Source organism: Suricata suricatta, chromosome 3 (genome assembly GCF_006229205.1).
Source record: "Suricata suricatta isolate VVHF042 chromosome 3, meerkat_22Aug2017_6uvM2_HiC, whole genome shotgun sequence".
NCBI classification, from domain to species: Eukaryota; Metazoa; Chordata; class Mammalia; order Carnivora; family Herpestidae; genus Suricata; species Suricata suricatta.
The window spans coordinates 1,879,791-1,893,836 of NC_043702.1; the positions used below are offsets into that span (position 1 = coordinate 1,879,791).

At 64.6% G+C, this 14,046-nt stretch overlaps 1 protein-coding gene across 3 annotated transcripts in view; it reads left to right on the plus strand.

The window, feature by feature from the left end:
- The window catches only part of HDAC4 (histone deacetylase 4), a 236,661-nt gene that overhangs the window by 169,284 nt on the left and 53,331 nt on the right, over positions 1-14,046 (plus strand). For all 3 annotated transcript variants that reach the window (XM_029933520.1, XM_029933523.1, XM_029933522.1), the window contains 4 exons: positions 299-419; positions 4,178-4,299; positions 8,460-8,591; positions 11,460-11,572. In XM_029933520.1, the coding sequence (XP_029789380.1) occupies positions 299-419; positions 4,178-4,299; positions 8,460-8,591; positions 11,460-11,572 (488 nt within the window). The remainder of the gene's footprint in view (positions 1-298; positions 420-4,177; positions 4,300-8,459; positions 8,592-11,459; positions 11,573-14,046) is intronic.

Here is a 14,046-nt window from a genome sequence, read left to right on the forward strand (position 1 = left end):
CCGCGCTGACTTCCCGGTGGTGTTTCTGTCAGAGGCTGACGGTGCCCCCAGCAGCGGGTGTGGGAGGCGACCCGGGGCTGTCATGATGACCTGAGTTAGGCCGAGCGCAGTTGTGCAACACGTTCCCGCAAGAGAGCCCTTCCTAACACTTCTCGGGGCCCCCCCACTTCCTCCGGGAAGCCCTCGGATCGCAGGCCCGACTCAGAGCCTCTGGCCCCCACCCCGCCGTTTCAGCGCAGGGCGCCGCGTCCTGCCCGCCGCGGCCCGCAGTCACCCGTGTGTGCTTTCCCTGCGCCAGGTGCGGTGGCCAGCACGGAAGTGAAGATGAAGCTGCAGGAGTTTGTCCTCAATAAGAAGAAGGCGCTGGCCCACCGGAACCTGAACCACTGCATCTCCAGCGACCCTCGCTACTGGTACGGGTAAGTGTCCGCGCGCGGCCCCGGCCTCCCCCTGGGGCCCCAGTGCCCGCTGATCATCCCTAGGCCTGGGCGGCCTCAGCTCTCTGCCCTGGGAGGCGGGCGGGCTGGGACGGACAGACACGGGCGACAGCGGAAGCGTCTGGTGGCAGATGCGCGAGGGTCATCCAGGTCTCTGAGTGACGCGGCGAGGCTGGGGACTGGCCAGTTCTCTTCTCCCCATATATTTTGGCCACAAAAGGAGTCACTTAAGCTGGCACTGTGGTCTGAATTGTCCGTGTGCACCTACTGGATTTCTACTCAGTGTTTCACTGACCGCCAGGCAGGTCCGTGGCGCCCGTGCTGGTTTTCGTGTTTGCGTGAGGGGCCCTTTCCCAGAGCCCACGGGGTTGGCAGACGCCACGGGAGAGCCTCACCCCTGCTGGCGGCTGAAGGCTGGTGCGCCGCAGCGGGAAAGTCGCCAGCATGCTCGCTTGCAGAGGGATGTCCCCTGAGCGCCAGCGCGCTGTGCAGGCGACCGTCGCGCAGGCCGCATTCGGAGCAGAAGGGCGAGTGCACGTGACCCTTAAACCACAATCGAGGATGTTTTGCAGGGTTTTGACTTGAAACCTGGTTTTCTCCTGTTTTCAAGGGTGATTTCATTTCTTACAGCAAATCCATAAGGCACTTTTCATAAATCAAAATATGGTTATCTTCCATTTCATTGGGGAAAACTGTAATTATTCTGAAGCGTCCAGACAGACGGCTATTTGTGCTCAATAAAGCCCCGCCACATCCCGCTGAGACGGTCCCGTGGACCTGGCGGGCGACCCCAGTTACCAGTCAGAAGGCCCTTTGGTTCCGAGGCAGAGACGGCCACCCCCCTGTGTGTGCCGCCGCCACTCGCCGCTCCGTCCCTGACGCTGCAGTCACGCCGAAACACGCTGCAGGCGCGCAGCTCAGCCGGGGACACGACTCCCACAGACGAGCACAGGCCACAGCGCCCCGAAGAGCCGCCACGCGGAGCGTTCCATAGCGATCTTGCAGCGGCGCCCGGGCCCCACGGCTGGGTACTCGTGGGGAGAGCTGCGACCCTCCCCTGGGGTCAGGGGCTGCCGGGCTGACGCCCCAGGGAAGGAGGCGTGGGAAGCGGCTGAGGTGGTCTCCGCGCGGTCTGCACTGAAGACAGCAGGAAGGGGAGCAGGAGCGGGGCCTCAGCCTGGGAGGCGCTGGGGCACCGGGGACCCCAGGCCTGTGCAGGCGGCCAGAGGGCAGGAGGGGCTCTTGGGCCTGCGGCGGGAGGGAGGCTCAGCGGCGGTGCAGCAGTAGCAGCTGTGGTCAGCAGGCCGGGAGGCACCAGGCTCCAGGGAGGCGAGGCTGGCCAGGAGCCCCAGAGCGTGAGCCTAGAGGAGGTCACCTGGTGGCAAGCAGGCGTCGTGGGCCCTGCGTCCGAGTTCTCGCTGGTGGCCGCAGTGGTGGGGGAAGATTGGCGAGGATGGTGCCAGGGGAGCCCACGGTGGGAGGTGACGGGTTCTTATGTGACAGGACAGAGCCCACGCGCTGGGAGAGCCCGTCCCTCCTGTCCTTGAGGGGCGGTCCTGGCAGGAACGGAGCACTGAGGAGGGAGCTTGCACTGGAGGGAAGGGCCGCAGGGCTGATGGCAGGTGAGGGTCCCAGGAGGGAGCGCGAGCAGGGCTCCCCGAGGTAGGGCCCTGGGTTCAGCTTCCTGGGAGGGACTTGGGGTGCCAGGCTAGCGTGGGGAAGAGGATGGTCTCAGAGAAGCCGGCCAGGGGACAGGTCTGTCCGTGGTGAATTTGGCAGCTGTCTTGTTTACTCACTCTGAACCTGACATTGTGGAGTGACTGTGATGGTGAAGGCCGGGTCTTCCTGGAGGGAACACTGAACTTTGACCCTGGTTCGGCTCCACCCACGATGCTTAGCACAGATGTGCGCGAGTGCACATCAGTGTGTGGCCGGTGTGGGTGAGAGCGGGTCCCTGCGGTGTGCGTGCAGCCAGGGCAGCACTGACGTGCTCTCCCTCCAGGACCCAGGCCCGGAGCGCGCACACGCACGAGGCCCCCGGAGGCTGTGACGGGCGGGCTTTCCCTGGGGGGGTCCCGTGGGCCTGTGCGGCGGGCACCCCAGGGCCGCGGGGCGCAAGGAGCTGGGCTGTGCTGCCGGGAGTCACTCTCTCGGTCTCTGGGCCCAGACGGGGCGCCCTCGTGCCCGCTCCTGTCGCCAGTCCTCTGAAGGCCAGCCTGGGAACCGGGGCGGGCGGGGGGAGGGGATTAATGCTGAGAGCGTCCCGAGACAGCAAGCCCGAAGGGAAAATCTACTGGATCTCCATCAGGGCTTCCAGCTCGCGGCCTGATTGTAAACAAGCCGCAGTTCAAGTCTAACGACACTAGATACAGTTTACAGTAATGTTCCGTCATTAGCCGTCACTTCTATTCTCCAGTCTCCTCACGCACACGCAGGTCCTGCCGCCTTCCTCACCGAGAGAAGGCGAGTTCTTTCCCACATCGTAACTTGGCCTTGAGCGACGGGGAGCTGACCGAGGGCCCCTCTTGGAGATGCAGCTCGGTAGAGACAGCGCTGTCCTCAGACCTTCCGGGAGGCCTGGAGCGAGCGGCACTGGGGGCACTGGGGGCACTGGGGGCACTGGGGGAGGCCTTCCCGCCTGCGGCAGCCGCCCAGCGGGCCATCCCGGTGCGGGGGCACAGCTGCCCCGGGAACGCGAGGGCGTCCTGATGAGGAGCCGCGCTGCCCGGGCTGGCGGGCGCCTGGCGGGCCGTGGCCAGGGCTCTGTGAGCACCTTGCTGCCACGCGGCCGGGCTGAGCCCCGCAGCCCACATGTCAGGGCCGCGCTCTCCGGACGGGTCTCTGTGAACAGCACGGTCTCTGCACAGTCTGCTCTCAGACATTTAAATATCCACCTGTAGGCATTTAAGAGCTCACATTCTTCATTCAGATAACGCCAGGTGCGCAGATGTGGAGTGCTGTGGATTTAAATAAACAGTCTAACAAATGCCAAATAACTAAGTTGGCAAATTGTTTCAAGTCATTAAGTAGATTACACAGTTTAAGGACGCCGCGGAACTCATTACGCCTGGTGTGGATGCTTCCAGCAGGGCTCAGCTGGCCGTCCCCCCAAACCCACAGATCGCTGATGATCTTCCCGAGGGCCGTCGGCCCCGCTTTCCCCAGCCTGGACACCCCTCCCCCCCCGCTGCCCCTCCTCCCGGAGCCCGATCTGTCTCCCTGGTTAGGGACTGATCCTGCGAGGCCGGTGGTTGGGATCAGCTTCCAGCCCCAAGGTGTCGTCCTCAGAGGTGTGGGCCGCCACGGTGGGTTTGGTTCCTCTAGAGGTGCAAATGGAGACAGTATTTTCTGCCGAAGGGATGTCCCTTTGGGGACTGCAAACTTCACCATCACCTGCTCCAAATGCACCCCCAGATCTCAGCCACCTCTAGCCGCCTTTTGGTTCTGTGCACACTCAGCCCCCCCTGCCCCCGTCTGCCCCGAGGATGGGCCGCTCTGTGGCTGGTGGTGACGCTGTGGGTGACCAGAGAGCAGTCAGTGCAGGGAGCGTCCGGAGCAGGGCGGCGGTGGGGCGTGGCACAGGTCCCCACTCCTGCCGGCACCAGGTGACAGAGGAGGCGGTGCTCGGCCGGGTTCCCGAGTGTGGCCTGGAGTGCGGTCTCCGTGCGCAGCCGGAGCCGATCCGGGGCTGATGTGACGCCGTGGCTAACCGGCCGCCTGTCTCTGCCCGTTCCCTCCAGGAAGACCCAGCACAGCTCGCTGGACCAGAGCTCCCCGCCCCAGAGCGGCGTGTCCGCGTCCTACAACCACCCGGTCCTGGGGATGTACGACACCAAAGACGACTTCCCGCTCCGAAAAACAGGTCAGTGCCGCGGGGTCCTGGCCGGCCCCTCCCCCGCCTCCAGATGCTGAGCCGGGCTGGGATCCGCACCCGGAGGGAATCCCAACTTCTTTTCAAGTATTTCATTTTCTTTTTTTAAAATTATTATGAGAACACCATTATAAAATGATAATGCTCAAGCGTTTCCTTATGGTTCATGCCAAACCCCGCAAACCTCACGTGAGTACACCTGCCTTTCAACTCTCAACTCAGTGGCAAACGGCGGCCCGGCTCACCTTCTCGCAGTGGCCTGCTGGACCTTGTCACAGCTCAGAGCATCCCCTGGTGGGCCCGGGGACACGGCGGCTCCCGCTGACGGAGCCGGGGTCCTGCCGGAGCAAGCCCGCCAGCGTTTGGCCCTCAGCACCGGCCCTGGGCCGGGCCTGGGCAGCGGGGGTGGCCGGGGGTCCAGGGTCGGGGAACGTGTTCAGGAAAGGAAGTCGCTGTGTCCTTGGGGGACGTGTCAGCAGGGCGCCGCGGGGCATGTGCTGCCCTGTATCCAGAAGAAGAAGGTTATTCACTCAGGCGTTCTCGGACTTTGTCCAGCAGCTATGGTTTCAGTGGGCAGTGGCTTCTAAGAAAGGTCAGAGTGGCCCTGGCCAGGCCATGCGGGTGACCGGAAGGCCAGAGGCCAGAGGGGTGCCTCCCAGAGGCTTTGCCCCAGAGGCGAGGGCAGGCTGTGGCCAGTTGTGGAGCGTCAACTACCCTGGTCGCCAGCGCAGCACGCGGAGCCTGCGGGTGCAGGGCATTGTGGGAAATTCCTGGGTACCCTCCTTAGTGGAAATGAGGCTCAGTGCCGCAGCTTTTTCTTCATAAACACAAACCCTGTTTTATCCAGAGGATTATGGGTGATTCCGTGATTCAAGACAATCACACCAGCATCTTTACCTTTACCTGAGTGACAAGGCCTTGGGGGACGGGCTGGAGGGCTCCCCCGCCCCCACCCCGCCCTAAAGACAGAAGACGTGGGGCGTCAGTAGTCAGAGCTGTGCCCCCGCGGGGTCAGTGTGGCGCAGGGAGCAGACCCCAAGCCAGAGCCAGGAGTGCAGGGAGGCCCCATCAGTGGTGCCTGACTGGCGGTCCGGGTGCATGAGACAGAGGGGCCACACCAGGACGGCTGTGGGCCCGGAGGCCAGGGTCCCTGACGAGCCGGTGGGAGGCGTCGGGAGCCGTGGGCAGAGCGGAGCCGAGGACCCCGTGGGCACGAGCGGGGTTTCCTTTCTCAGTGACAGGGAGGGTGCCCCGGGGGCCCTCTTCTCCTTAGCCTGGGTGCGGGGCGCTCACTCCTCCACCTAGAGCAGTTGTGGGTTCGCTCACGAGAATCCGTGAGCTCACCAGAAGGGCCTCTGTCTGGCTGGGGGCCAGTTCTGGAACCTGGTGCTGAGCTTCACCCAACCCAGAGCGGCAGAGCAGGTCGCGGGGCCCGGGCGGCACGCTGCGGGAGAGGCCCCGGCTCTGGCCTGGAAAGAGCCCGCGGCAGGGAGCGCCCCCATCCTCCCTCCCTTAGCACCGCACGCGGCCCTCCTCCCTCCTCCCAGACGCCTCTTTCTCGGGCCCAGGCTCTCAGTCTACCTGCCGCTGTCTTCGAAGGGACAACTCCAGGCGTGTCCTCCCCCCTGGCCACGTGGGAGCTGGCCTGCGTGCCGAGGACTGTCAGGAGCCGCCTGTGGGGGTCGTGCAGCCCCGCCCGTGGCGGGTACCATCTCTGTGGTCTGCTGTCTCGTAGGCGGCCTGCCGTGCAGAGCTGCCCGGGCCACACGCTTTCCTCAAGTTTCAAGAACGAAGCCTAGGAACAGCTGGACTGCGGGTCGCCACGTCGCCCCTGCGGGGTCTGCGCGGTCCGTCTGAGCTTGCTCGAGGCCTGCACCTGCAGCTGCCGGACATGTGCCTTCTCCGGAGCGGGCGAGGCGCGGGGGCCGGGGCTGCGCCTCAGAGCCCTGTGCAGCCCAGCCAAGGCCCCGGGGCAGGCGTGGGGGGCGGTACAGGGGGAAGCCAGCCCGGAACCTGCACTGTGAAGGGACTACCGCCCTTCCCCCCTGGCCCCCCCGGTCCTGCACCTGGGGCTCCGTGGGGCGGTGGTCTGGGAAGCCCCAGAGAGACAAGGAGGGGCCCAGCCCGCGTGTGGGGCCCTTCTGGTGCCCTAAGCTGGGCTGTGCGTGGGGCCCACCCTGCTCAGTTTAATGCCCTGCTTTTTCATCTTAACTGAGACGCTTGACATCTTGAACCCAGTGTCCCTCGTTTCCATTCTGCAGTGGGCACCGCACGAGGGGCGGGGGGGAGGGCGGTGTGCTGAGCTTCCCTGAAGCCCCAGAGGCAGGGCAAGTCCTTAGAGTGGCTGTACTTGCACGTGCACTTGTGGGGCAGGGGAGACTAGCAGAGAGATGAGCAGAATCCTTTCAGGTGCCACCGCGAGGAGCGTACGGCTGTCCTGTGGTCCGGACAGGGTGGGGCGCAGCCTGGGGACAAGTGACAGCAGCCCTGTGTTGTGGGAACGGGCTCGGGGCCGGCCTGGTGCAGGCTGCAGGTCACAGGGGACCTGGGGTCCTTGAGGGGCAGGTGGGGACCAGTCTGCGGCTAGCCTGGGTGACCCTGTCGCCACCCGCATCCCGAAGAGTGCCCTCCCAGGGCTACCCTGCCCTGCTGTCCCTCCTCCAATGGAAGGTTGTTGAAAGGACCATTGGTGTCCTCTCAGCAAAGACCCGGTGGCATCAGAAGAGCGACTATGTCCTTGCCTGTGACCCAGGCGGGCGTGGGGCTTTCTCCGCGTGGGGAGGGGCGTCGAGGAACTCGGCCTAACAGGGAAATGAGCAGAACATGGAATTCTGCAGGGGTCTCAAAACAAGTGTGAAAGGAATGGAAGTGGACCTTCCAGCCCGTGGAGAAGGCGAATCCCTCCCACTGTTCTTTGCCGTGAAGTCCTTCAAGTGAGCCGGCCTCGCTCTGAGCCCAAACAGTGCCAGGGCCACCTCCACGCCCTCGGGAGCAGGGGGCCGTGGGGGGTTCGGCAGCTGCTCAGGCACGTCTTCCCTTCCTCCGGGAGGCTGCACCCAGGTGGCCCGCTGCACCCAGGTGGCCCGCTGCACCCTCCCCCCCGCCAGGGCCCACAGACCCCGCCTCTTTCAGGGGGAGAGGGGTCCCCGAATCCACTGCTCCAGCCTCCCCACCCCCCAAGGGGCAGAGTCACAGTGATCCTCACATGCATGCAGGGCCTGCTTCCTAAAACCCAAACCGTCTTAGTTCTGACTCCAGGGGGAAATTCGATTATATTGCTTGGTACCCTGGAGGGCAGTGAACTTCCTGTTCCAGAAAGATTAAAAACAGCAGGGGTGCTGATTAAAAACAAACAAACAACAAGGTAAAAACGGGCTAATTTGCAAACACACAAGCAGTAGAAACTGGAAAGTAGTCAAGTAAAACCCAAACTCCAATGTCTCCCAGTGGCAACCTTACCCCTTTCCCGGCCCTAGACACTGGTGGCCTCGGGAACTTTCCTGCACAGGCGTCCGGATGAGGCACCTCCGCCCTCTGCCCAGGCGGCTCGCACCGGGGTGTCCCCCACACCCCCCCAGGGTGCAGCCTGACTGGTCTGCGGGCCAGGATGCGCTCCAGGCACAGAGGCTTGGGGACCACTGTGGGCTCAGATTCGCAGGTTGGCAGAGCACAGAGCTGTTCACAAACCAGGGCAGGCCGAAGCGCCTGTGTCCGGGGTCAGGCGCTCTCCGGGGGAATGGCTCCCTCAGCCACTCGCAGATTGGCTGCGCCCCCGCTGTGGCCCCTTGGCAGAGGCAGTCGGGAGCCCCAGCAAGCGTCTGGTTTCCGGGTGGTTAGATGTGGGAGGAATTTCTGACGCTCAGATGAACGAGGAAGCGTAGAACGTGGAGGCCGTAGTAACACTCGAGGCCGGCGCCCCGAGACGCCCGCACAGATCCGGAATCCTGTCCGAAGAAGCATGCCCGAAGGCATCAGATGGCCCTTCTGCATCCTGGGGGGCTTCCGAGGGGGACGGCACGATGCTCTGCTCCGCCACAGCGCAGCAGCGTCCGGGGAACACTCGCCTGACAGGCGCATGGCCTTAACTGCCAGCTCGGTAAGCTGGACCCCCGTTGTGAGCGTCTGACTAATGACGTCTCCTTCTTGTGCAGCCTCCGAACCCAATTTGAAACTGCGGTCCAGGCTAAAGCAGAAGGTGGCTGAGAGGCGGAGCAGCCCCCTGTTACGCAGAAAAGACGGGCCGGTGGTCACCGCTCTGAAGAAGCGTCCGCTGGACGTCACAGGTACGTCCCGGGAGCTGTGGGGGCCCGGCCAGCACCTCCTCCGTGAGGCTCTTCTGCCGCGAGCTGTTCCTGGACTGGTCTGAGACCCTGCATCGCCGCCCGGCAGTCTCGGCCCCGGGGCAGCCGAGAGCCGCAGCCGGTGCCCTAGCGGGGGCCCCTCAGTAGCCCCTGCCCCACTGTCTGCCCCCGGCCTCGGCCACTGGCTGTGGCGTCCACGGCCCAGGGCTGGTCAGGGCAGTCCTGCCTGGCATCACACCGGGCGTTTCCAGGAATTTTAAGTTGAGGTTCCCCGGTCCTGCCCTCTTGGTGGTGAATCACATGGTTCTGACCTGCTCACCACCTATTACACTGTCCGGGCCGCGGGGCAGCATAGGCGTCTCCCTAGCAGGGGCCCGGCAGCTGGAAAGGGCACAGAGGAGGGAGGCCCTGTTTCCTCTGTCCCTTTGAGCCTTGCTCTCGGCCCCCACCTAGTGGTGGACATGCAGAAGTGCGCCCCCAGCAGAGCCCAGGCCTGAGGGGCGCCCTCCTTCCTGAGGAGGCTCTGCGCTTCCTGAGATGCACCCCACTCAGGGTGCACCCCACTTGCAGGGGACACACCTGTCCGGAGAGCACACCCTCGTTCTGAGGGCACGCCCCAGCCCAGAGCGTGCGTCCTGCTTTCTGCGGGCCCCCCCTCAACCTTCCTGAAATCACCCGGACAAAGGAGCCTGGGGTGGAGGCGGGGAGGAGCCGTGTTAGCGGAAGGCACGGGGCCTCACTTGAGAACCCAGGATCTGGGTAGCGGTCTGTCAGTGTTAGGCTCCCTGGGGCTGGTCCCCATGTAAGTGGGCAGCACCGCGCACACGGGTCCGAGCTCAGCGCCTCTGAGTGAGGAGGAGAGGCCTTGTGGTGGCCTCCTGCCCTGACCGACCCACTGCGCTCCAGGGCCCGTGAGCTGGACAGAAACCCCTAATGTAAGTGCCTGCCTCTGAGTGTTTGTGTGAGTCTGCACCTCGGCCTGTCTGATCCCATGAGCATTGTCGCTCTGAGTCCCAGAGTCTCACCGGCTGGGGGATCCCATGCGAAGCCGTGACTTAGGACCCGTGTAAACACGGGTGCCGCTCTGCTTTCTCCGAGGGGTGCCCGGCATGGGCCGCCCTGACAGACGGATGAGCCGGTGCGGCGTGTCTGGCCCCGCACCTGCTGGGCAGCATCGTGGGCACGCCTGTTCACGTGGGCAGCCTGTGACGGGCTTGGGCGACTCTGAGTCGGCCTCAGGCTGCACGTAAAAGCAGGATGCAGGCCGTCGCCCCCACGGAGCTCAGCATCTAACTTGAGAGACCAGACGGTGGCCACCCCAGCTCACGGGTACCGGGTTGTGCCGCTTCCAGAGCGCACGGGGGAGCAGGGGGCAGGCAGGGCCGGGGCGCGGCTGGCAGGTAAGTGCAGCCGGCAGGGAGATGAGAGGAGACCGGCTCCCGGGCCTCTCAGACCCCGCTAGAGCCGGCTCTCCGGGAGTCAGAAGAAGAAGGAGTTGGAGGAAGGTGGTGGGGGTGCAGAAGCGGCCCCCCGGTGTGTGCAGGCGTGGGGTGCGGGCCTGGGGCCCATCGGGCTCAGGGTGGGTAAAGCCGCGTGTGCGGCAGGAGCCCAGGTCGCGGGTGAGCCAGAGTCACTGCTGCCCGCCGCGGGCAGGTGTGCTCCCAGCTTTTCTTGTGGGTGCCGTCCCGCCACCAAGCCCAGGCCGCGCAGGGCCCGCTCGTGCAGACACGAACAGCACGATTGCACACTCGTGGTCACGTGTTATCCTGCTTTCCTGGAAGCTGAGTGAAACACAGTCCGTGTGGTTGAGTCAGAAACGGGCGAAGAGCTGGACGTCTGTTTTTAGTGCCCCAGGTTTTCACACGCTCGGTCACCCTGCTGGGGGCGCACGTTTGCAGGAAGCTGGCGGAACCGGCGGGTGGCCTGGGCAGGACCAGCAGGGAAGGCTCTGCAGCAGGGCCCCGGGGACCGCAGCTGAGGGCCCTGCGGCCTCACCAGGGAGCAGGGGGAGTGGCTTGTGCAGAAAGCATCCCGGTTCCTCCCCCCAGGCCCTTCCCAGCGGCTCCCAGTCCCTGAAGTACAAGGAGCCTGGCCCCAGGCTGTCACCGTGCAAGACTCCCGTGGCCAGGCCGCCTCCGAGAGCCGGAAAAGGTGTCACTGGCCTGCCAGCTGCTCAATCTCGGGGACCAGAGGCCACAGAGGGCACCGTCCAGGGTGATGCCCTCGCTAAGATGCCCGTAACCCCAGAGCGTAGAACTAGAGAGCCTCCCACGGACACCGGTGTCGCCGCCGCTCCCGTGGCAGCGAGGAGGGGCTCGGGCTGACCACGTTGCTCCCTTGCCGGCTCCTGGCGTCTTATTCTGCCCAGGAGAAACAAGAGGCTATCGCTCCGGAGGAGCCGGTGGCCCGAGGCTGTGTTAGCGAGCACGGGGAACCTGACCTTTCCCTGCTCAGAGTCCCTGGGCTTCCGGGGTTCCCGGTCTTCTGTGGTTAGGTTCTTGCTGAGTGTTAAGGGCTTATCTTTTTGATGTTTAGGATCGTCTTGAAACTCAAGGGAAATAGAAATGGTAACGTGCACAGCCGAAACGGCTCACGTGGGGCCTCCACAGAGCCGCACCTTTGCGGGGCTGGAGAGGAAGTCAGTAGCAAAACTGAACACAGGGAATTAGACTCACAGCTCCCATTTGGGGACTGAGGTCATGTTGTTTCGCGATGTGACTTGGGCCAGTCAGCAGGCAGAAAGCAGAGGTCCCCGGGAGGCCCCGGGCCCAGTGCGGGGTGAGCCCGTGCGGCGGCCTTGCCAGAGCCCCTGCGCCCAGCCTGGCTCACGGATGTCTCCTCGCCCCACAGACTCGGCCTGCAGCAGCGCCCCGGGCTCCGCCCCCAGCTCGCCCAACAACAGCTCCGGGAGCGTCAGCACCGAGAACGGGATCGCACCCGCCGTGGCCAGCGTCCCCGCCGAGGTCAGTGCGGGCTTTCTGGCCCTTCCTGTTCCCTGCACCGGCCCCGCAGCGCACTCAGACAGTCGATTTCCTTGAGGTGGCCGAGGTTTGCAGGTGGAGGGGCATGGGCACGGAGAGGGCTCTGGGATCGCTTGGCGAGGAAGGGTGCTCCAGGGGCGCTGCCGGTCGTGGCCTTGACCAGACCGGGGAGACTTTCCAGGCAGCAGTTCCCAGGACCTTCCTTCTGTGCGTTCCTTTTCTCCCTTGTTCACCTTGTTCTGTCTGTTTATTGCCAACGTGTCCCTGGAGCTCCCACCACGGGCCGGCCCTGCACCAGGCCCAGGGCACGGAGGCCGGCTGGCCGGCAGCTGCCCCCACAGCAGGCTGCAGCCCGGCCGGTCCCCAGGAAGAGCAGGGGAACTTCATACTCGCTGCGCGAGGCCATGGGCTGGGGGGTCTGCATGGGGGCCGTCTCGGCGCAGAGTTTTCGGCGAACGGAGGAGCCGGAGGGCTTTCTGCCGCCGACGGGCCCCCTGAGTGGGAGGACTTTCTAATTCTTGTCGAGCCCCCGCTACCTTACAGGAGGGCACAGCGTGAGTACAGTCCCCTAACTTCCCTCCTAAACATGTAGGAGCGAGTCCCCCCTGCGCAGGGGTGACGGACCTTGCTGGGGGTGCACAGGCGCAGGGCTGAGCCCTCCATCTCCTGGTGGAGACGCTTGTGCGCACGAGTGTGCGGCGATTCGCGCCGGCTCCGCAGCTCCCCCCACGTCCCCTCCTGCCCGCCGTTTAAGTACCCTCTAGATCATTACAGCGTTTCACACCCCTGCTCTGCAGGGCTGAGGTCCTCACCGAGCGCTTCCTGTCTTCGCCCCGGGGCTCGGCCGGGGACCCGCTCCCTGGCAGGACAGGCCACTTTGGGCCCCACGAACTCGTGGTTCATTTTGTGTTGCCTGAGGTGGGGGTGGGGGGCGGCTCTGCGTGGTTCCTGCTTAAATTAAGTGTGCGTTTCTGCAAGTCACGTGTTCATGTCATTTAAGCTGCTGCCGATGGGAAGCTAGGAAAGGGCTCACAAGGAGTTTGGGGCCATCCTGGCTGACATCGTATGGGGGGCAAGGGTGCACAGGTCCCGCCTCGGGGGCCTCTGCGGGTCTCAGGTGTTGTTAGAACCTGACCTCTCCCGAGGAGACTTCTCGGGCCTCGTGACACCCGAGCTGACTGCTCCTACTCGGGCGCAGGGGGACGTGGGTCCTTGCGGGAGGGACACGGGGGCATGTTCTGTGCCTCCTCTCACTGCCGTCCTTCAGGGCCCCGGGGTCTGGACAAGCCCCGCACCTTACACACAGGAAGCGGGCTCCCCGGGCCTGGAGACAGCAGCCCCCTCCAGCCCCGGAGGCCCAGCGTGAGGCGGGGCATGCGGCCGGGCCCAGTCGTGCACGGAGCGCGTGGGAGCTGGTGAGCCTGCCGGATGGAGGCCGCCAGCGCCGTGCATGCGGGCAGTCAGCCCTGAGCAGCTCTCCGAAGGCTGCGTTATTTCTAAAAATAAATTATGGGGAAAAAAAATAGAGTGATTATAAAGAGGAAATTACCACTTTGCAGACATTAGGATGTTTGCTCATTTCGTCCCTGGGTGATTACGATCCTGCGGAGCGTGCTTTCCTCGGCGGCCCCCGTCATGCTCTCCTCCACGCGGCTCGTCGGTGCGCCTCGCACTCGTGACCAACAGTTTCTCCGTCTGGGGCACGTGCTTTCCACGGCGGTCGTTGGCTCGTGACTGTGCAGCGTCACGGGGAGCAAACCTCACGCAGCCCCGCGGGTTCTGCAGGACGGGATGCACCCGGCACTTCGGCGCGGAAAACACTCCCCCTCCTGCGTTGTGCTTACTGCCTCCGAACCCAGACCAGGAGGTGTGTGTTTCCAGAGGACGCTGAAATACGACCGCGTTAGGCAGCAGCCCGGATGTCCGCACACTCGCCGCGAGGCGGTGCACACACGCCCCTCGATCACAGGTCGTGGATGTTGTCCTTTCATGCAAACTGAAGACGCCAGCCCTCCGTGCGGGAAGTCGCTGCAGACGGGTGGGAGCGCAGGACAGCCAGAGTGACCAGCGGGGCCGGAGGACCGGACCGAGTGCCCGGCTGCAGGCTGGGGGGATCTGGAACGGATGAGGAGTTGCTGCTTGGGGCCGAGCCAAGGAAGTGGGTCCCGAGGGGAATCTGCCGCTGCTGACGATGCCCGAGGACGGCCGCCGTGACCGCGGAGGGTCAGGACGATGCGTGCGCTCGGCTGGTGACGCGGTCTGGCGCGAGGACGGACTCCAGGGTCGACCGAATTCCCACTGCGGGTAAAACGGCGTCCAACAGCGTCACACGCCACAGAGACGTGGTCCACGAGAGGACGTCGGTCACTGCAGCACACGTCACTGCTGTCGCAGCTTGGGGACTTGTCACGTCACCACCTTGATCAGTCAGCGGCATGGACGTCAAGGCGGGACCC